General features: G+C 54.5%; 1 protein-coding gene and 1 long non-coding RNA gene across 2 annotated transcripts in view; one reads left to right on the top strand and one right to left on the bottom strand.

Annotated features, from left to right (window-relative positions):
* The window catches only part of LOC145529707 (uncharacterized), a 1,704,434-nt gene that overhangs the window by 417,593 nt on the left and 1,264,922 nt on the right, over window positions 1–21,919 (bottom strand). Inside the window, exons 161-163 of the long non-coding RNA XR_014071296.1 lie at window positions 18,127–18,238; window positions 10,486–10,597; window positions 2,844–2,955 (exon numbers count right to left, since the gene is read on the bottom strand). This is a non-coding gene — a long non-coding RNA (uncharacterized LOC145529707). The remainder of the gene's footprint in view (window positions 1–2,843; window positions 2,956–10,485; window positions 10,598–18,126; window positions 18,239–21,919) is intronic.
* Window positions 14,301–16,082, top strand: LOC145529693 (uncharacterized). Its single transcript, XM_081550298.1, has 3 exons — window positions 14,301–14,470; window positions 14,870–15,182; window positions 15,433–16,082. The coding sequence occupies exons 1-3, from the start codon at window positions 14,336–14,338 to the stop codon at window positions 16,059–16,061; spliced, it is 1,077 nt and encodes a 358-aa protein (XP_081406424.1). The 5' UTR covers window positions 14,301–14,335; the 3' UTR covers window positions 16,062–16,082.

Below are 21,919 nucleotides of genomic sequence, written 5' to 3'. Positions count from 1 at the left end.
TGGCCTCACACCCCCACCCCCATCTTGCACACTTCAGTCCCAAAAGACATCCGACCCTGGGTATTCTTTGGGAATCTCTTGGAAGCTTTCTGTCCCGGGATACGCACATGCCAAGGCTGGCCTGTGGGCAAACTTTGCTTCTCCCCCAGCTCTAGCACTGGCCTCCAACTGGAACCAGGCTCCACTTCCCAGACCTGTGCCTACAGAGGTGGTGGCTCCAGGTGCAGGACCCAGGGATCCACCGAGGGTAGATGGAGAACCGAGACTTGCCCTCGCAGAGACACCAGGCCAGCTGGGTACTGGCCAGCACACGGGGCAGATCGGATCTCCGTGCCTGCAGGACCCCCAGCCCCAGGCACTGATGTCCCACCCCCTCAGCCAGAACCTCCACCTCCACGTGCACCTGTACCTGCTCGGGCTTTGGCAGGAGAACCCGAGGCAGAGGAGGAGCCACCGCCTCGGCAGGGAGAGCCTGCCCTGGCTCCCGCGCAACACCCAGACGCCGACGATGACTCACCCGCCCCTGCAGGAAGAACGAGCCCCCGCTCTGGACAGAGACCCAGAGCCCTTGCCGGAAACACCATGTCCAGGGGAGCGGTCGGCTCTGCCGCCTCCATCCCTGTCTGCTCACCGTGGACGCCGGCAACTCGGTCTGCCCCCAGGGGACATGGAGTTCCTTTCCCCTGAACTGCTTTGCATTTGGTTTGTTTCCACCTTTCTGGTGATGTTTTACTTTTTGTATGGTTTCGTCTATTTTTGTTCGTTAAGTTGGGATTAGTAAACTTTTTCATCATTGTTGCAATTTGGGAACACTGTTGTGTAACTCTGGTGATACTGTGTTACCATCACCACTCTGTAGTTTCAGACCCGTTCGATCTTTATTCCCCACCCGCCAACAAAGCCTGGGTTCAAGGCAAGCACGCCCTGTTCATCCCTCCCCCCGATCCTGACCACAATTTCATCTTTTCTTTCTGCATTCCTTCCTATATTCTTGGTGTCCCCAATCAATGACTCTCAGTGAAATGACTGAAGGAGTTTTTTTCGGACTCTCCACCTACTGTAAGACTCCATTGGAGAGTTCTCATTTTTATGTCATTTGAACTAGCCTTTGATAGCTGAAAGGACGGTGTACGTCCTTTCAAGATATCATGTGCCAAACGAAGCCCTTTTGGCAAATGCCATCATTATCTCCAGGCAGGCATTGCTGTTTGAAGGGTGACATCTCAGCCAGAAGGCAGAGGCTGAGCTCCTCTTGTTGCACCAGCTCCCAAAAGAAGCCAAGAAAGGGAGCTGGAACAACAAACCACCCCAACGCCCAGGAAAGCGTTCTTCACGACAGAAGGCTAGCAAATGACCCAACAACCTTGTGGCCCAGAACCCCTCTAGAAAAATCACTGTTCCATACAAAAGAGAAACACATGGGAAGTTCCAAGGAGAGGCAATGCCCATGGCCAGTGTACTTTAGAGACGGCCTGACCGCTCCGGGGAAGACACGCACCGACGGAACCCCTTGGGAAACAGCAGTGAGAGTCCTCACCGTCGTAAGGGTTTCCTCTGGGGACAACCTGCCCTGGGCACCACATGAGGGAGCAGACCGGCTTCTCTTCCTCTGCCCCCACACCATTCACTCATGAAGGCAGCTCAGGTGTTCTCATGCCCTGCCTGCCTGCCTGCCTGCCTGGCTCATCCGTGAGCTGTGACCACCTCCAAGGCAGGACTCCACCTTCTCCTCTCTGTGTACCGTGAATCTGCACACAGTGGGCTTTCAGAACCTTAGGAGACTTGAGCCATTCCCACTCGAGCCAGAACCCTCCCCAGGAAGGAAAACAGCTGTGGAGTCATTTTGGCCCCAGCACTGGTTCCCAAACCCTGGCGGCTCCTACAGCCTCTACGGTGTGAAGAGGGAGGTCCCTTTTGACAGAGCTTTCCGGCTGTCAGATCGAAGCTGTTGTTTCACTGTCAGCTGTGTCTCTGCCGTTGCAGCCAGGTGGGCCACGCTGCTCCAAAGGAGCTCACAAGCTGAGTTGCAAGGGAGGTATTGAGAGGACAGGGATGGCTACAACGTGCTCCAAACTGAGTGAGGGTCCCCACAATCCTCAGCAAAGGTCTGTGGTGTGCAAGTGGGGAGTAGAGGGCCCCCAAGTTCCAAAGGAAGGGAGGTACTCGGGAGATAAAGCCCTTGGCTGCTGTGGTAGCAGCTGCAGATGGCAGCTCGTCCACAGTGCACTTCGAATGAGGTCATATGAGCGGGACTCTGGAAATGGCTCCGAAATCCAGAGAAAGGGGTCAGGGTATGTGGGAATCCGGCGGGGGTGGGGGGTGGATGAAGGAAGGTGTCCTTCCTCTCTCCAGTGCAATTTGGTTTGGTGAGTCTCAAAGCTACCAGATGGCACTTCCCAAGTCAGGCCCCCGCAGGAATCAGGGTGGGCTGCGTGCCTCGGCCCCTGCCACAGGGACAAGCCACACCAGTGGCCTCCCTGAGCTCAAATGGCCGGATCTGGGGGTTCCGTCTGGGTGCACACCTCCTTGCTGTGGCCAAGTTCCCCCCTTCTCTGAGCACCAGCTTCATCATCCTCTCGAATGAGGACATCGATTGCTACCTTGGCACGTTACTCTCTTCATCCTGTGAAGACTCATTAGGCTTATCCTACAATTACTAGCTGGCCCGAAGAGATATCTCCTGAATCCAGATTAAGCTGGAGTCTCCCAGGCTCATCTGGCATGTCTTCCCTGAAGTCTGCCAAAACCCACACCCTTGCATTTCCAGGGACTCCCCTGAGCCGGCTGGGCAGAAAACCCAGCATGGTTCAAACAAGCTGACAGACAAGCGGGAGAGGACTCACGGGCAGACGGCCTCCGTCAGGTCTCGGGTGGAGCTCTGGGACCACAGCAGCAACGGGCCATCCCAGCCCCTGGGCTCAGCAGCGCCCTCATTCTCAGGCCGGCGGCTCTGCCCTGAGGGGAGCAGGAAGGTCACCAACTGCCACAGGTGGACCTCAAGCCCCTCCCACTGCTGGAGCCTGACCTCCCCCGGCCCCACCCCTTCCCCTACCCCAGCAGGACGAGAGCTCGTCTTCCCCTGGCTTCCAACGTGAGGCCCGGCCCTGGGCCCCGATTGGGCACTGCCCCAGTCCGGAGCCAATCACAGTGGCCAGGGAGGTGGAACGCACCGATTGGCCAGGGCCAGGTCATGTGACCATGCTCCCCAGGAAACTCAAATATTACCAAGATTCCCTAACAAACCAATGAACAAAATTATCCAGTAAAGGCAAACCGTACTTTTTAATGAGGCCGATGTCACAGAAAAAAAAAAAAAAATGCTTCACAATGAACTGCTCAAGGAAGCTACTAAATAAACTTTCAGAAAAGTTAAGTAGTTTTTTTTTTTTTAATAGGGTGACGGAGAGCTATACCTTTCCCATCTATGTGAATTTAGGTTTAAACTAGATTTCCCTTGGCTGTTATATACGACAAAAAAACCCCACATCACCCCCTTTCACTCCCCCCACCCCCCAAAAGTGTTTTAGTCTATTGAGTTTTTGTGTCCTCAGTTGTGTCTGATTCACGGCAACTCACGAACTCTACACAGCCAGGCTCTTCCGTCCATGGAATTCAGGGCAATTTTTTTCTGTCACAGTAAATGCCCACCCTGGGTGATCCAAAGGCAAGGGCTCAGAGGCTCCTGAGAGTCTAACTCCTTTCAGCCGAGCACAGAGCTGGCTCCTCACTGGGATGCCTGTGGCCTGGGGCTCCCAGAGGGGAGAGCAGCACTCGCCCCACCGTGTGGTCACTGCTGGAAGTGCAGGCTGCTCCTCACTCCCCCTTGACAGTGTCCCTGAGGGCAGAACAGTGGGAATCTACTCAAGGTGGAAATGCAAACTCCCATGCAACCAAACTTCCCACAAGGTCTCCAAAACCACTCAGGAACAGGGAATTGGAAACTGCAGGGCATGACATGAATGGAGATGGAGACTTGACACCTTACACCGAGTTCACTTCCAGTTATCCCTAGACAAAGTTTCCATGAAAACTTGTCACAAATCTAGAAGAACAATGAGCAGAAACCGGACACGTGCTTTGAGTCTTCACACACAAAACTAAAAGGCAGTCCACAAAACAACCCAGAGAATACAGTGGACTTTGCAAAATCAAAGATATCTACTGTGGGAAAGACCTCATTACAAAAGCAAAAGACAGGTCATACATCGCGAGACGAATGAGTGGAAACACAAAGCTTCTCAAGGATGTGTCTCCAAACAGACAAAGAACACCAACACAACAAGCCTGTGAAAACTAGGGAAAGGTCTGAAGGGACACCAGACTGAGGAAGACACACACAGAGTATCCCGGATGATGTCCAGCACTGAGGGCCTGAAGAAACAACAGTCTAGTTGCACTCGCTCAGGCCTGTGTGACCCTGGATGAGGCCTCTGTTTCCCGGTGGCTCTGAGAGATGGACAGGGAGGAAGGGGAAGAGAAATCACTTGCATTTCTAATACTCACAGCAAAGTCTTCCAATGAGAAGGGAATTATCACCCCCACTGACAATGCCATTCACTGAAGTGATACCCACGAGTCCATCTAACCCAGAAGGGAAGGAAGGACCTGTTCTCACAAAACGGCGAGAGATGGAAGAAGGAAGATCAAGCCCACACCAATCACTGGAAAGAGAAGCTGTGCTCAGGGCTTGAAAGAATTCCTATTGGGAAAATGATGTCACAGCCCCACAAGGCAATCCACAGCTTGGACGCTATTCCTCCCAAAATGCCAATGCATTGTCGCACCGAACAAAGAATTGCAAAAGGGGTTACGGAAACAGAAAAGAGCCTAAATTGTCAATACAATCCGACGAAAAAGCCCCGATACGGACATCCAAGGTTGTGTGAAAGGAAATTAGACGACCAAACTAGGATCCTCAGGAGAGTATCGGAGAAGGCGATGGCGACCCACGCCAGTACTCTTGCCTGGAAAATGCCCTGGACGGAGGAGCCTGGTAGGCTGCAGGCCATGGGGTCGCGCAGAGTCAGACACGACTGAAGTGACTTAGCCGCAGCGGCAGCAGCAGGACAGTATGCTATTGGGAATACAACAACACACACAGATCCAGATCGATGGAATAAAGTTGAGGGTCCAGAAACAAACCCAGGCATCCATGGTCAACTCATCTCTGACACAGAAGGGGAGAATATCCAAATGCGAACAAGAAAGCCTCTTCAATGAATGGCCATGGGAAAACCAGACAGCTACATCTGAAGAACGCTATTGGTTTTGATGTCACACCACCTCAATATCGGGGAAAAACCTCACCCTAAAGACTGATGTCATGAGATAGCTAGAAAGAAGCGTAGGTCAAAGGCTCCTTAACATCAGAGTCTCCTTGCCATTTGCTGGGCGGAGGTAGAAATGGGTCTCTTCAAGTAAGGGAAAGAGGGAAACGAAGTACACCAATGGGTTTCCATCCAATGGAACCTCTTCACAACAGAGAAGCTAAGCATTCACAGATGCAAAAGATAGGAAATGGAACATGAGAGACTCCTTGCAAGTGGTGTATCTGAGAAGGGGTTCATATGGAAAGAGACAAAGAATGCACAGCACTCAGATTCCAAGAAACACCACCACCACCCTTGACCCTTCCCCCATGACCAACTCCGACCTAAAGCCTTTCTCTCCCTCTAACCCATCCCTAAAACATAACCCTCATCTAATCATATACATGTGCATTCCTAGCATCCATCCATCCACACACGAGAGAGAAAGAGGAAGACACAGACTGAATCGAGAAAGGAAAAGAGAGGGACACAGCCAGAGAGAGACACAGAACCAAAGAGAGGAAAGGAGTCGACGGTCCAGACTTTTCATCAATCTGTCTCGAAGGTAGAAGCAATGACAGCGCCCATCCACCGCAGAAGGGGGAAAAGGACGGAAGGTTTGGAAAGGAAAAGACAAGAACGCAGGGAGCCATTAGAAGATCAGCCACCCGCAGAAGCCGAGCTGGGACACTTGAACAGAATCTCAATGGAAACAGAGGACCAGAAAGTTGGCTACTCTTTTCTATAAGAGAGGGAGACCTTCGAGTCTTCCTTTCGGGCCTCCAACTTGGATGCGGGGTCTCAAAACAGTCAGGAGGGGCAGTGCCTTTTCCTGGGTACCACGGCGCATCCAGGCCTCGTTCTGCCCCATTCTGTGCTGTGTCAGCCCTGGATGGAGTCTTTCTTTCTGAAGTCTCAGCGCACAAGCTCCACGTGATATCGGCCCCAGGTGGAGAGGCATGGAGCCGCTCGTAGGCCGACAGACCTAGGAAACAGATGGGAGAATGACCCCCACTCTGCAGATGGAGAGACTGGGGAAACCCTGAGGGGCATATGCTTGTCCAGGGCCACACCACTTATGAGAAGAAGGAGCCTGGTCTGAGAGCAGCGGGGTCCTCGGAGCTCAGGCCCTGGCTGCACCCAGGCCTCCCCAGGGCTGTGGGCTGAGCTGTGTGGCTGTCACTGTGCCTGCACATGGCCTAAGGGGGGTGGTCGAGCAGTCAGAAACCCAGAGATTCCCTTGGGAAGTTTTGGGGAAGGGACCTCCGCACGAACCCCAGGAAATGATGTCACCTGCCGGCAACAGATCCCAACAGAACCCGCAACCCGGGTATCCAGGCCTCCAGAGCGGAGAGGAGCCCCCAGCCAGATCTCTTGCTGCCAGGATGTTCTGCTGTTTGCCCCTGCCCAGAGTCCGGGGCCTCAGGAGAGCTCACAGGCAGTGTGCGTGGGCACCCTGTCGACGTTGGCTCAGGGCACCACCGAGAGGCCTCTGGCCCTCTGCCCGGAGAAACAGAAAGGTAACACGGGGAGCCCCAGGCCGGGCCAGGCCACCTCTCCCATGCCACCCGGAAACACCGGGTCCTTTGCCTGTGTGTGTGGATGCGGGTTTCTCGGGGTGTGTCTCCCTCAAGGAAGCCCAGGCGGATGTGGGGTCAGAAGCCTGCGGACAAGTTGTGTCCACACCCCAGGGGAGAGCAGGCTGGCTGGGATGGGGAGAGTGCGGGCAGCGCCGGCCGCCCAGGCTGACCTCACACCCTCAGGTGGGTCTCTTTCCTCCCGGGTGGGGATCTGAGCAGACACACGTCTCTGACCCTTCTGGGAAGAGAAGTTCGAGCAGGCAGAAGCAGCGGCTCCACTGGCCAGGCCCAGCTCGGAAAACTCCCAGCACGGCTGGCTGACGGTCACTGTCGTTGCAGAGCTTCCCACGTGATGAGGCCGAGGACGGGGACACCCCGTCCACCTCCCGGAGGGAGGGGTCGGAGCACCACCCCCCCGCCCGTGAGGCCCAGTGCAGGCTCCAGGTGAGCGTGCCCACGGAGGCATCAGCCCCACCGGGGGCGAAGCGGAGGCGGGGAAGGCCTGCTGCCGAGACACCGCCCAGGATACACCCGGCGGCCCAGTCTGAGGCTGCCACGGAGCTCAGCACACCCGGCTCCGACCCAGAGTCCCGAGAACCCCGGCCTCTGAGGCAGCAGGAGGACCTGGAGCCCAGCACGCCAGAGCACAGAGGTGAGGACGCTGGGGCTGGTGCACGGGAGTGTGTGGGGAGGGGGTGCTGAGCTACACAGGGACGAGTCCCCGAAAGATGCTGCTGGGCCTGCAGCAAGCGCTGGCCTCACACCCCCACCCCCATCTTGCACACTTTAGTCCCAAAAGACATCCGACCCTGGGTATTCTTTGGGAATCTCTTGGAAGCTTTCTGTCCCGGGATACGCACATGCCAAGGCTGGCCTGTGGGCAAACTTTGCTTCTCCCCCAGCTCTAGCACTGGCCTCCAACTGGAACCAGGCTCCACTTCCCAGACCTGTGCCTACAGAGGTGGTGGCTCCAGGTGCAGGACCCAGGGATCCACCGAGGGTAGATGGAGAACCGAGACTTGCCCTCGCAGAGACACCAGGCCAGCTGGGTACTGGCCAGCACACGGGGCAGATCGGATCTCCGTGCCTGCAGGACCCCCAGCCCCAGGCACTGATGTCCCACCCCCTCAGCCAGAACCTCCACCTCCACGTGCACCTGTACCTGCTCGGGCTTTGGCAGGAGAACCCGAGGCAGAGGAGGAGCCACCGCCTCGGCAGGGAGAGCCTGCCCTGGCTCCCGCGCAACACCCAGACGCCGACGATGACTCACCCGCCCCTGCAGGAAGAACGAGCCCCCGCTCTGGACAGAGACCCAGAGCCCTTGCCGGAAACACCATGTCCAGGGGAGCGGTCGGCTCTGCCACCTCCATCCCTGTCTGCTCACCGTGGACGCCGGCAACTCGGTCTGCCCCCAGGGGACATGGAGTTCCTTTCCCCTGAACTGCTTTGCATTTGGTTTGTTTCCACCTTTCTGGTGATGTTTTACTTTTTGTATGGTTTCGTCTATTTTTGTTCGTTAAGTTGGGATTAGTAAACTTTTTCATCATTGTTGCAATTTGGGAACACTGTTGTGTAACTCTGGTGATACTGTGTTACCATCACCACTCTGTAGTTTCAGACCCGTTCGATCTTTATTCCCCACCCGCCAACAAAGCCTGGGTTCAAGGCAAGCACGCCCTGTTCATCCCTCCCCCCGATCCTGACCACAATTTCATCTTTTCTTTCTGCATTCCTTCCTATATTCTTGGTGTCCCCAATCAATGACTCTCAGTGAAATGACTGAAGGAGTTTTTTTCGGACTCTCCACCTACTGTAAGACTCCATTGGAGAGTTCTCATTTTTATGTCATTTGAACTAGCCTTTGATAGCTGAAAGGACGGTGTACGTCCTTTCAAGATATCATGTGCCAAACGAAGCCCTTTTGGCAAATGCCATCATTATCTCCAGGCAGGCATTGCTGTTTGAAGGGTGACATCTCAGCCAGAAGGCAGAGGCTGAGCTCCTCTTGTTGCACCAACTCCCAAAAGAAGCCAAGAAAGGGAGCTGGAACAACAAACCACCCCAACGCCCAGGAAAGCGTTCTTCACGACAGAAGGCTAGCAAATGACCCAACAACCTTGTGGCCCAGAACCCCTCTAGAAAAATCACTGTTCCATACAAAAGAGAAACACATGGGAAGTTCCAAGGAGAGGCAATGCCCATGGCCAGTGTACTTTAGAGACGGCCTGACCGCTCCGGGGAAGACACGCACCGACGGAACCCCTTGGGAAACAGCAGTGAGAGTCCTCACCGTCGTAAGGGTTTCCTCTGGGGACAACCTGCCCTGGGCACCACATGAGGGAGCAGACCGGCTTCTCTTCCTCTGCCCCCACACCATTCACTCATGAAGGCAGCTCAGGTGTTCTCATGCCCTGCCTGCCTGCCTGCCTGCCTGGCTCATCCGTGAGCTGTGACCACCTCCAAGGCAGGACTCCACCTTCTCCTCTCTGTGTACCGTGAATCTGCACACAGTGGGCTTTCAGAACCTTAGGAGACTTGAGCCATTCCCACTCGAGCCAGAACCCTCCCCAGGAAGGAAAACAGCTGTGGAGTCATTTTGGCCCCAGCACTGGTTCCCAAACCCTGGCGGCTCCTACAGCCTCTACGGTGTGAAGAGGGAGGTCCCTTTTGACAGAGCTTTCCGGCTGTCAGATCGAAGCTGTTGTTTCACTGTCAGCTGTGTCTCTGCCGTTGCAGCCAGGTGGGCCACGCTGCTCCAAAGGAGCTCACAAGCTGAGTTGCAAGGGAGGTATTGAGAGGACAGGGATGGCTACAACGTGCTGCAAACTGAGTGAGGGTCCCCACAATCCTCAGCAAAGGTCTGTGGTGTGCAAGTGGGGAGTAGAGGGCCCCCAAGTTCCAAAGGAAGGGAGGTACTCGGGAGATAAAGCCCTTGGCTGCTGTGGTAGCAGCTGCAGATGGCAGCTCGTCCACAGTGCACTTCGAATGAGGTCATATGAGCGGGACTCTGGAAATGGCTCCGAAATCCAGAGAAAGGGGTCAGGGTATGTGGGAATCCGGCGGGGGTGGGGGGTGGATGAAGGAAGGTGTCCTTCCTCTCTCCAGTGCAATTTGGTTTGGTGAGTCTCAAAGCTACCAGATGGCACTTCCCAAGTCAGGCCCCCGCAGGAATCAGGGTGGGCTGCGTGCCTCGGCCCCTGCCACAGGGACAAGCCACACCAGTGGCCTCCCTGAGCTCAAATGGCCGGATCTGGGGGTTCCGCCTGGGTGCACACCTCCTTGCTGTGGCCAAGTTCCCCCCTTCTCTGAGCACCAGCTTCATCATCCTCTCGAATGAGGACATCGATTGCTACCTTGGCACGTTACTCTCTTCATCCTGTGAAGACTCATTAGGCTTATCCTACAATTACTAGCTGGCCCGAAGAGATATCTCCTGAATCCAGATTAAGCTGGAGTCTCCCAGGCTCATCTGGCATGTCTTCCCTGAAGTCTGCCAAAACCCACACCCTTGCATTTCCAGGGACTCCCCTGAGCCGGCTGGGCAGAAAACCCAGCATGGTTCAAACAAGCTGACAGACAAGCGGGAGAGGACTCACGGGCAGACGGCCTCCGTCAGGTCTCGGGTGGAGCTCTGGGACCACAGCAGCAACGGGCCATCCCAGCCCCTGGGCTCAGCAGCGCCCTCATTCTCAGGCCGGCGGCTCTGCCCTGAGGGGAGCAGGAAGGTCACCAACTGCCGCAGGTGGACCTCAAGCCCCTCCCACTGCTGGAGCCTGACCTCCCCCGGCCCCACCCCTTCCCCTACCCCAGCAGGACGAGAGCTCGTCTTCCCCTGGCTTCCAACGTGAGGCCCGGCCCTGGGCCCCGATTGGGCACTGCCCCAGTCCGGAGCCAATCACAGTGGCCAGGGAGGTGGAACGCACCGATTGGCCAGGGCCAGGTCATGTGACCATGCTCCCCAGGAAACTCAAATATTACCAAGATTCCCTAACAAACCAATGAACAAAATTATCCAGTAAAGGCAAACCGTACTTTTTAATGAGGCCGATGTCACAGAAAAAAAAAAAAAATGCTTCACAATGAACTGCTCAAGGAAGCTACTAAATAAACTTTCAGAAAAGTTAAGTAGTTTTTTTTTTTTTTAATAGGGTGACGGAGAGCTATACCTTTCCCATCTATGTGAATTTAGGTTTAAACTAGATTTCCCTTGGCTGTTATATACGACAAAAAAACCCCACATCACCCCCTTTCACTCCCCCCACCCCCCAAAAGTGTTTTAGTCTATTGAGTTTTTGTGTCCTCAGTTGTGTCTGATTCACGGCAACTCACGAACTCTACACAGCCAGGCTCTTCCGTCCATGGAATTCAGGGCAATTTTTTTCTGTCACAGTAAATGCCCACCCTGGGTGATCCAAAGGCAAGGGCTCAGAGGCTCCTGAGAGTCTAACTCCTTTCAGCCGAGCACAGAGCTGGCTCCTCACTGGGATGCCTGTGGCCTGGGGCTCCCAGAGGGGAGAGCAGCACTCGCCCCACCGTGTGGTCACTGCTGGAAGTGCAGGCTGCTCCTCACTCCCCCTTGACAGTGTCCCTGAGGGCAGAACAGTGGGAATCTACTCAAGGTGGAAATGCAAACTCCCATGCAACCAAACTTCCCACAAGGTCTCCAAAACCACTCAGGAACAGGGAATTGGAAACTGCAGGGCATGACATGAATGGAGATGGAGACTTGACACCTTACACCGAGTTCACTTCCAGTTATCCCTAGACAAAGTTTCCATGAAAACTTGTCACAAATCTAGAAGAACAATGAGCAGAAACCGGACACGTGCTTTGAGTCTTCACACACAAAACTAAAAGGCAGTCCACAAAACAACCCAGAGAATACAGTGGACTTTGCAAAATCAAAGATATCTACTGTGGGAAAGACCTCATTACAAAAGCAAAAGACAGGTCATACATCGCGAGACGAATGAGTGGAAACACAAAGCTTCTCAAGGATGTGTCTCCAAACAGACAAAGAACACCAACACAACAAGCCTGTGAAAACTAGGGAAAGGTCTGAAGGGACACCAGACTGAGGAAGACACACACAGAGTATCCCGGATGATGTCCAGCACTGAGGGCCTGAAGAAACAACAGTCTAGTTGCACTCGCTCAGGCCTGTGTGACCCTGGATGAGGCCTCTGTTTCCCGGTGGCTCTGAGAGATGGACAGGGAGGAAGGGGAAGAGAAATCACTTGCATTTCTAATACTCACAGAAAAGTCTTCCAATGAGAAGGGAATTATCACCCCCACTGACAATGCCATTCACTGAAGTGATACCCACGAGTCCATCTAACCCAGAAGGGAAGGAAGGACCTGTTCTCACAAAACGGCGAGAGATGGAAGAAGGAAGATCAAGCCCACACCAATCACTGGAAAGAGAAGCTGTGCTCAGGGCTTGAAAGAATTCCTATTGGGAAAATGATGTCACAGCCCCACAAGGCAATCCACAGCTTGGACGCTATTCCTCCCAAAATGCCAATGCATTGTCGCACCGAACAAAGAATTGCAAAAGGGGTTACGGAAACAGAAAAGAGCCTAAATTGTCAATACAATCCGACGAAAAAGCCCCGATACGGACATCCAAGGTTGTGTGAAAGGAAATTAGACGACCAAACTAGGATCCTCAGGAGAGTATCGGAGAAGGCGATGGCGACCCACGCCAGTATCTTGCCTGGAAAATGCCCTGGACGGAGGAGCCTGGTAGGCTGCAGGCCATGGGGTCGCGCAGAGTCAGACAGGACTGAAGTGACTTAGCCGCAGCGGCAGCAGCAGGACAGTATGCTATTGGGAATACAACAACACACACAGATCCAGATCGATGGAATAAAGTTGAGGGTCCAGAAACAAACCCCGGCATCCATGGTCAACTCATCTCTGACACAGAAGGGGAGAATATCCAAATGCGAACAAGAAAGCCTCTTCAATGAATGGCCATGGGAAAACCAGACAGCTACATCTGAAGAACGCTATTGGTTTTGATGTCACACCACCTCAATATCGGGGAAAAACCTCACCCTAAAGACTGATGTCATGAGATAGCTAGAAAGAAGCGTAGGTCAAAGGCTCCTTAACATCAGAGTCTCCTTGCCATTTGCTGGGCGGAGGTAGAAATGGGTCTCTTCAAGTAAGGGAAAGAGGGAAACGAAGTACACCAATGGGTTTCCATCCAATGGAACCTCTTCACAACAGAGAAGCTAAGCATTCACAGATGCAAAAGATAGGAAACGGAACATGAGAGACTCCTTGCAAGTGGTGTATCTGAGAAGGGGTTCATATGGAAAGAGACAAAGAATGCACAGCACTCAGATTCCAAGAAACACCACCACCACCCTTGACCCTTCCCCCATGACCAACTCCGACCTAAAGCCTTTCTCTCCCTCTAACCCATCCCTAAAACATAACCCTCATCTAATCATATACATGTGCATTCCTAGCATCCATCCATCCACACACGAGAGAGAAAGAGGAAGACACAGACTGAATCGAGAAAGGAAAAGAGAGGGACACAGCCAGAGAGAGACACGGAACCAAAGAGAGGAAAGGAGTCGACGGTCCAGACTTTTCATCAATCTGTCTCGAAGGTAGAAGCAATGACAGCGCCCATCCACCCCAGAAGGGGGAAAAGGACGGAAGGTTTGGAGAGGAAAAGACAAGAACGCAGGGAGCCATTAGAAGATCAGCCACCCGCAGAAGCCGAGCTGGGACACTTGAACAGAATCTCAATGGAAACAGAGGACCAGAAAGTTGGCTACTCTTTTCTATAAGAGAGGGAGACCTTCGAGTCTTCCTTTCGGGCCTCCAACTTGGATGCGGGGTCTCAAAACAGTCAGGAGGGGCAGTGCCTTTTCCTGGGTACCACGGCGCATCCAGGCCTCGTTCTGCCCCATTCTGTGCTGTGTCAGCCCTGGATGGAGTCTTTCTTTCTGAAGTCTCAGCGCACAAGCTCCACGTGATATCGGCCCCAGGTGGAGAGGCATGGAGCCGCTCGTAGGCCGACAGACCTAGGAAACAGATGGGAGAATGACCCCCACTCTGCAGATGGAGAGACTGGGGAAACCCTGAGGGGCATATGCTTGTCCAGGGCCACACCACTTATGAGAAGAAGGAGCCTGGTCTGAGAGCAGCGGGGTCCTCGGAGCTCAGGCCCTGGCTGCACCCAGGCCTCCCCAGGGCTGTGGGCTGGGCTGTGTGGCTGTCACTGTGCCTGCACATGGCCTAAGGGGGGTGGTCGAGCAGTCAGAAACCCAGAGACTCCCTTGGGAAGTTTTGGGGAAGGGACCTCCGCACGAACCCCAGGAAATGATGTCACCTGCCGGCAACAGAACCCAACAGAACCCGCAACCCGGGTATCCAGGCCTCCAGAGCGGAGAGGAGCCCCCAGCCAGATCTCTTGCTGCCAGGATGTTCTGCTGTTTGCCCCTGCCCAGAGGCCGGGGCCTCAGGAGAGCTCACAGGCAGTGTGCGTGGGCACCCTGTCGACGTTGGCTCAGGGCACCCCCGAGAGGCCTCTGGCCCTCTGCCCGGAGAAACAGAAAGGTAACACGGGGAGCCCCAGGCCGGGCCAGGCCACCTCTCCCATGCCACCCGGAAACACCGGGTCCTTTGCCTGTGTGTGTGGATGCGGGTTTCTCGGGGTGTGTCTCCCTCAAGGAAGCCCAGGCGGATGTGGGGTCAGAAGCCTGCGGACAAGTTGTGTCCACACCCCAGGGGAGAGCAGGCTGGCTGGGATGGGGAGAGTGCGGGCAGCGCCGGCCGCCCAGGCTGACCTCACACCCTCAGGTGGGTCTCTTTCCTCCCGGGTGGGGATCTGAGCAGACACACGTCTCTGACCCTTCTGGGAAGAGAAGTTCGAGCAGGCAGAAGCAGCGGCTCCACTGGCCAGGCCCAGCTCGGAAAACTCCCAGCACGGCTGGCTGACGGTCACTGTCGTTGCAGAGCTTCCCACGTGATGAGGCCGAGGACGGGGACACCCCGTCCACCTCCCGGAGGGAGGGGTCGGAGCACCACCCCCCCGCCCGTGAGGCCCAGTGCAGGCTCCAGGTGAGCGTGCCCACGGAGGCATCAGCCCCACCGGGGGCGAAGCGGAGGCGGGGAAGGCCTGCTGCCGAGACGCCGCCCAGGATACACCCGGCGGCCCAGTCTGAGGCTGCCACGGAGCTCAGCACACCCGGCTCCGACCCAGAGTCCCGAGAACCCCGGCCTCTGAGGCAGCAGGAGGACCTGGAGCCCAGCACGCCAGAGCACAGAGGTGAGGACGCTGGGGCTGGTGCACGGGAGTGTGTGGGGAGGGGGTGCTGAGCTACACAGGGACGAGTCCCCGAAAGATGCTGCTGGGCCTGCAGCAAGCGCTGGCCTCACACCCCCACCCCCATCTTGCACACTTCAGTCCCAAAAGACATCCGACCCTGGGTATTCTTTGGGAATCTCTTGGAAGCTTTCTGTCCCGGGATACGCACATGCCAAGGCTGGCCTGTGGGCAAACTTTGCTTCTCCCCCAGCTCTAGCACTGGCCTCCAACTGGAACCAGGCTCCACTTCCCAGACCTGTGCCTACAGAGGTGGTGGCTCCAGGTGCAGGACCCAGGGATCCACCGAGGGTAGATGGAGAACCGAGACTTGCCCTCGCAGAGACACCAGGCCAGCTGGGTACTGGCCAGCACACCGGGCAGATCGCATCTCCGTGCCTGCAGGACCCCCAGCCCCAGGCACTGATGTCCCACCCCCTCAGCCAGAACCTCCACCTCCACGTGCACCTGTACCTGCTCGGGCTTTGGCAGGAGAACCCGAGGCAGAGGAGGAGTCACCGCCTCGGCAGGGAGAGCCTGCCCTGGCTCCCGCGCAACACCCAGACGCCGACGATGACTCACCCGCCCCTGCAGGAAGAACGAGCCCCCGCTCTGGACAGAGACCCAGAGCCCTTGCCGGAAACACCATGTCCAGGGGAGCGGTCGGCTCTGCCGCCTCCATCCCTGTCTGCTCACCGTGGACGCCGGCAACTCGGTCTGCCCCCAGGGGACATGGAGTTCCTTTCCCCTGAACTGCTTTGCATTTGGTTTGTTTCCACCTTTCTGGTGATGTTTTACTTTTTGTATGGTTTCGTCTATTTTTGTTGGTTAAGTTGGGATTAGTAAACTTTTTCATCATTGTTGCAATTTGGGAACACTGTTGTGTAACTCTGGTGATACTGTGTTACCATCACCACTCTGTAGTTTCAGACCCGTTCGATCTTTATGCCCCACCCGCCAACAAAGCCTGGATTCAAGGCAAGCACGCCCTGTTCATCCCTCCCCCCGATCCTGACCACAATTTCATCTTTTCTTTCTGCATTCCTTCCTATATTCTTGGTGTCCCCAATCAATGACTCTCAGTGAAATGACTGAAGGAGTTTTTTTCGGACTCTCCACCTACTGTAAGACTCCATTGGAGAGTTCTCATTTTTATGTCATTTGAACTAGCCTTTGATAGCTGAAAGGACGGTGTACGTCCTTTCAAGATATCATGTGCCAAACGAAGCTCTTTTGGCAAATGCCATCATTATCTCCAGGCAGGCATTGCTGTTTGAAGGGTGACATCTCAGCCAGAAGGCAGAGGCTGAGCTCCTCTTGTTGCACCAGCTCCCAAAAGAAGCCAAGAAAGGGAGCTGGAACAACAAACCACCCCAACGCCCAGGAAAGCGTTCTTCACGACAGAAGGCTAGCAAATGACCCAACAACCTTGTGGCCCAGAACCCCTCTAGAAAAATCACTGTTCCATACAAAAGAGAAACACATGGGAAGTTCCAAGGAGAGGCAATGCCCATGGCCAGTGTACTTTAGAGACGGCCTGACCGCTCCGGGGAAGACACGCACCGACGGAACCCCTTGGGAAACAGCAGTGAGAGTCCTCACCGTCGTAAGGGTTTCCTCTGGGGACAACCTGCCCTGGGCACCACATGAGGGAGCAGACCGGCTTCTCTTCCTCTGCCCCCACACCATTCACTCATGAAGGCAGCTCAGGTGTTCTCATGCCCTGCCTGCCTGCCTGCCTGCCTGGCTCATCCGTGAGCTGTGACCACCTCCAAGGCAGGACTCCACCTTCTCCTCTCTGTGTACCGTGAATCTGCACACAGTGGGCTTTCAGAACCTTAGGAGACTTGAGCCATTCCCACTCGAGCCAGAACCCTCCCCAGGAAGGAAAACAGCTGTGGAGTCATTTTGGCCCCAGCACTGGTTCCCAAACCCTGGCGGCTCCTACAGCCTCTACGGTGTGAAGAGGGAGGTCCCTTTTGACAGAGCTTTCCGGCTGTCAGATCGAAGCTGTTGTTTCACTGTCAGCTGTGTCTCTGCCGTTGCAGCCAGGTGGGCCACGCTGCTCCAAAGGAGCTCACAAGCTGAGTTGCAAGGGAGGTATTGAGAGGACAGGGATGGCTACAACGTGCTGCAAACTGAGTGAGGGTCCCCACAATCCTCAGCAAAGGTCTGTGGTGTGCAAGTGGGGAGTAGAGGGCCCCCAAGTTCCAAAGGAAGGGAGGTACTCGGGAGATAAAGCCCTTGGCTGCTGTGGTAGCAGCTGCAGATGGCAGCTCGTCCACAGTGCACTTCGAATGAGGTCATATGAGCGGGACTCTGGAAATGGCTCCGAAATCCAGAGAAAGGGGTCAGGGTATGTGGGAATCCGGCGGGGGTGGGGGGTGGATGAAGGAAGGTGTCCTTCCTCTCTCCAGTGCAATTTGGTTTGGTGAGTCTCAAAGCTACCAGATGGCACTTCCCAAGTCAGGCCCCCGCAGGAATCAGGGTGGGCTGCGTGCCTCGGCCCCTGCCACAGGGACAAGCCACACCAGTGGCCTCCCTGAGCTCAAATGGCCGGATCTGGGGGTTCCGCCTGGGTGCACACCTCCTTGCTGTGGCCAAGTTCCCCCCTTCTCTGAGCACCAGCTTCATCATCCTCTCGAATGAGGACATCGATTGCTACCTTGGCACGTTACTCTCTTCATCCTGTGAAGACTCATTAGGCTTATCCTACAATTACTAGCTGGCCCGAAGAGATATCTCCTGAATCCAGATTAAGCTGGAGTCTCCCAGGCTCATCTGGCATGTCTTCCCTGAAGTCTGCCAAAACCCACACCCTTGCATTTCCAGGGACTCCCCTGAGCCGGCTGGGCAGAAAACCCAGCATGGTTCAAACAAGCTGACAGACAAGCGGGAGAGGACTCACGGGCAGACGGCCTCCGTCAGGTCTCGGGTGGAGCTCTGGGACCACAGCAGCAACGGGCCATCCCAGCCCCTGGGCTCAGCAGCGCCCTCATTCTCAGGCCGGCGGCTCTGCCCTGAGGGGAGCAGGAAGGTCACCAACTGCCGCAGGTGGACCTCAAGCCCCTCCCACTGCTGGAGCCTGACCTCCCCCGGCCCCACCCCTTCCCCTACCCCAGCAGGACGAGAGCTCGTCTTCCCCTGGCTTCCAACGTGAGGCCCGGCCCTGGGCCCCGATTGGGCACTGCCCCAGTCCGGAGCCAATCACAGTGGCCAGGGAGGTGGAACGCACCGATTGGCCAGGGCCAGGTCATGTGACCATGCTCCCCAGGAAACTCAAATATTACCAAGATTCCCTAACAAACCAATGAACAAAATTATCCAGTAAAGGCAAACCGTACTTTTTAATGAGGCCGATGTCACAGAAAAAAAAAAAAAATGCTTCACAATGAACTGCTCAAGGAAGCTACTAAATAAACTTTCAGAAAAGTTAAGTAGTTTTTTTTTTTTTTTAATAGGGTGACGGAGAGCTATACCTTTCCCATCTATGTGAATTTAGGTTTAAACTAGATTTCCCTTGGCTGTTATATACGACAAAAAAACCCCACATCACCCCCTTTCACTCCCCCCACCCCCCAAAAGTGTTTTAGTCTATTGAGTTTTTGTGTCCTCAGTTGTGTCTGATTCACGGCAACTCACGAACTCTACACAGCCAGGCTCTTCCGTCCATGGAATTCAGGGCAATTTTTTTCTGTCACAGTAAATGCCCACCCTGGGTGATCCAAAGGCAAGGGCTCAGAGGCTCCTGAGAGTCTAACTCCTTTCAGCCGAGCACAGAGCTGGCTCCTCACTGGGATGCCTGTGGCCTGGGGCTCCCAGAGGGGAGAGCAGCACTCGCCCCACCGTGTGGTCACTGCTGGAAGTGCAGGCTGCTCCTCACTCCCCCTTGACAGTGTCCCTGAGGGCAGAACAGTGGGAATCTACTCAAGGTGGAAATGCAAACTCCCATGCAACCAAACTTCCCACAAGGTCTCCAAAACCACTCAGGAACAGGGAATTGGAAACTGCAGGGCATGACATGAATGGAGATGGAGACTTGACACCTTACACCGAGTTCACTTCCAGTTATCCCTAGACAAAGTTTCCATGAAAACTTGTCACAAATCTAGAAGAACAATGAGCAGAAACCGGACACGTGCTTTGAGTCTTCACACACAAAACTAAAAGGCAGTCCACAAAACAACCCAGAGAATACAGTGGACTTTGCAAAATCAAAGATATCTACTGTGGGAAAGACCTCATTACAAAAGCAAAAGACAGGTCATACATCGCGAGACGAATGAGTGGAAACACAAAGCTTCTCAAGGATGTGTCTCCAAACAGACAAAGAACACCAACACAACAAGCCTGTGAAAACTAGGGAAAGGTCTGAAGGGACACCAGACTGAGGAAGACACACACAGAGTATCCCGGATGATGTCCAGCACGGAGGGCCTGAAGAAACAACAGTCTAGTTGCACTCGCTCAGGCCTGTGTGACCCTGGATGAGGCCTCTGTTTCCCGGTGGCTCTGAGAGATGGACAGGGAGGAAGGGGAAGAGAAATCACTTGCATTTCTAATACTCACAGAAAAGTCTTCCAATGAGAAGGGAATTATCACCCCCACTGACAATGCCATTCACTGAAGTGATACCCACGAGTCCATCTAACCCAGAAGGGAAGGAAGGACCTGTTCTCACAAAACGGCGAGAGATGGAAGAAGGAAGATCAAGCCCACACCAATCACTGGAAAGAGAAGCTGTGCTCAGGGCTTGAAAGAATTCCTATTGGGAAAATGATGTCACAGCCCCACAAGGCAATCCACAGCTTGGACGCTATTCCTCCCAAAATGCCAATGCATTGTCGCACCGAACAAAGAATTGCAAAAGGGGTTACGGAAACAGAAAAGAGCCTAAATTGTCAATACAATCCGACGAAAAAGCCCCGATACGGACATCCAAGGTTGTGTGAAAGGAAATTAGACGACCAAACTAGGATCCTCAGGAGAGTATCGGAGAAGGCGATGGCGACCCACGCCAGTATCTTGCCTGGAAAATGCCCTGGACGGAGGAGCCTGGTAGGCTGCAGGCCATGGGGTCGCGCAGAGTCAGACAGGACTGAAGTGACTTAGCCGCAGCGGCAGCAGCAGGACAGTATGCTATTGGGAATACAACAACACACACAGATCCAGATCGATGGAATAAAGTTGAGGGTCCAGAAACAAACCCCGGCATCCATGGTCAACTCATCTCTGACACAGAAGGGGAGAATATCCAAATGCGAACAAGAAAGCCTCTTCAATGAATGGCCATGGGAAAACCAGACAGCTACATCTGAAGAACGCTATTGGTTTTGATGTCACACCACCTCAATATCGGGGAAAAACCTCACCCTAAAGACTGATGTCATGAGATAGCTAGAAAGAAGCGTAGGTCAAAGGCTCCTTAACATCAGAGTCTCCTTGCCATTTGCTGGGCGGAGGTAGAAATGGGTCTCTTCAAGTAAGGGAAAGAGGGAAACGAAGTACACCAATGGGTTTCCATCCAATGGAACCTCTTCACAACAGAGAAGCTAAGCATTCACAGATGCAAAAGATAGGAAACGGAACATGAGAGACTCCTTGCAAGTGGTGTATCTGAGAAGGGGTTCATATGGAAAGAGACAAAGAATGCACAGCACTCAGATTCCAAGAAACACCACCACCACCCTTGACCCTTCCCCCATGACCAACTCCGACCTAAAGCCTTTCTCTCCCTCTAACCCATCCCTAAAACATAACCCTCATCTAATCATATACATGTGCATTCCTAGCATCCATCCATCCACACACGAGAGAGAAAGAGGAAGACACAGACTGAATCGAGAAAGGAAAAGAGAGGGACACAGCCAGAGAGAGACACGGAACCAAAGAGAGGAAAGGAGTCGACGGTCCAGACTTTTCATCAATCTGTCTCGAAGGTAGAAGCAATGACAGCGCCCATCCACCCCAGAAGGGGGAAAAGGACGGAAGGTTTGGAGAGGAAAAGACAAGAACGCAGGGAGCCATTAGAAGATCAGCCACCCGCAGAAGCCGAGCTGGGACACTTGAACAGAATCTCAATGGAAACAGAGGACCAGAAAGTTGGCTACTCTTTTCTATAAGAGAGGGAGACCTTCGAGTCTTCCTTTCGGGCCTCCAACTTGGATGCGGGGTCTCAAAACAGTCAGGAGGTGCAGTGCCTTTTCCTGGGTACCACGGCGCATCCAGGCCTCGTTCTGCCCCATTCTGTGCTGTGTCAGCCCTGGATGGAGTCTTTCTTTCTGAAGTCTCAGCGCACAAGCTCCACGTGATATCGGCCCCAGGTGGAGAGGCATGGAGCCGCTCGTAGGCCGACAGACCTAGGAAACAGATGGGAGAATGACCCCCACTCTGCAGATGGAGAGACTGGGGAAACCCTGAGGGGCATATGCTTGTCCAGGGCCACACCACTTATGAGAAGAAGGAGCCTGGTCTGAGAGCAGCGGGGTCCTCGGAGCTCAGGCCCTGGCTGCACCCAGGCCTCCCCAGGGCTGTGGGCTGGGCTGTGTGGCTGTCACTGTGCCTGCACATGGCCTAAGGGGGGTGGTCGAGCAGTCAGAAACCCAGAGACTCCCTTGGGAAGTTTTGGGGAAGGGACCTCCGCACGAACCCCAGGAAATGATGTCACCTGCCGGCAACAGAACCCAACAGAACCCGCAACC

Source organism: Giraffa tippelskirchi, chromosome 12 (assembly GCF_054371585.1).
Source record: "Giraffa tippelskirchi isolate mGirTip1 chromosome 12, T2T-mGirTip1v1.2.pri, whole genome shotgun sequence".
NCBI lineage: Eukaryota > Metazoa > Chordata > Mammalia > Artiodactyla > Giraffidae > Giraffa > Giraffa tippelskirchi.
This window is presented reverse-complemented; position numbering and strand designations above follow the sequence as displayed.

What these genes read in the sequence shown, in the direction of transcription:
- LOC145529693 (XM_081550298.1), top strand. Translation starts at nt 14,336, where the DNA reads ATGTTCTGCTGTTTGCCCCTGCCCAGAGGCCGGGGCCTCAGGAGAGCT. An exon ending in CTGCCCGGAGAAACAGAAAG is followed by an intron (nt 14,471 to 14,869) that starts GTAACACGGGGA and finishes CTGTCGTTGCAG; the next exon opens with AGCTTCCCACGTGATGAGGC. An exon ending in CAGCACGCCAGAGCACAGAG is followed by an intron (nt 15,183 to 15,432) that starts GTGAGGACGCTG and finishes CTTCTCCCCCAG; the next exon opens with CTCTAGCACTGGCCTCCAAC.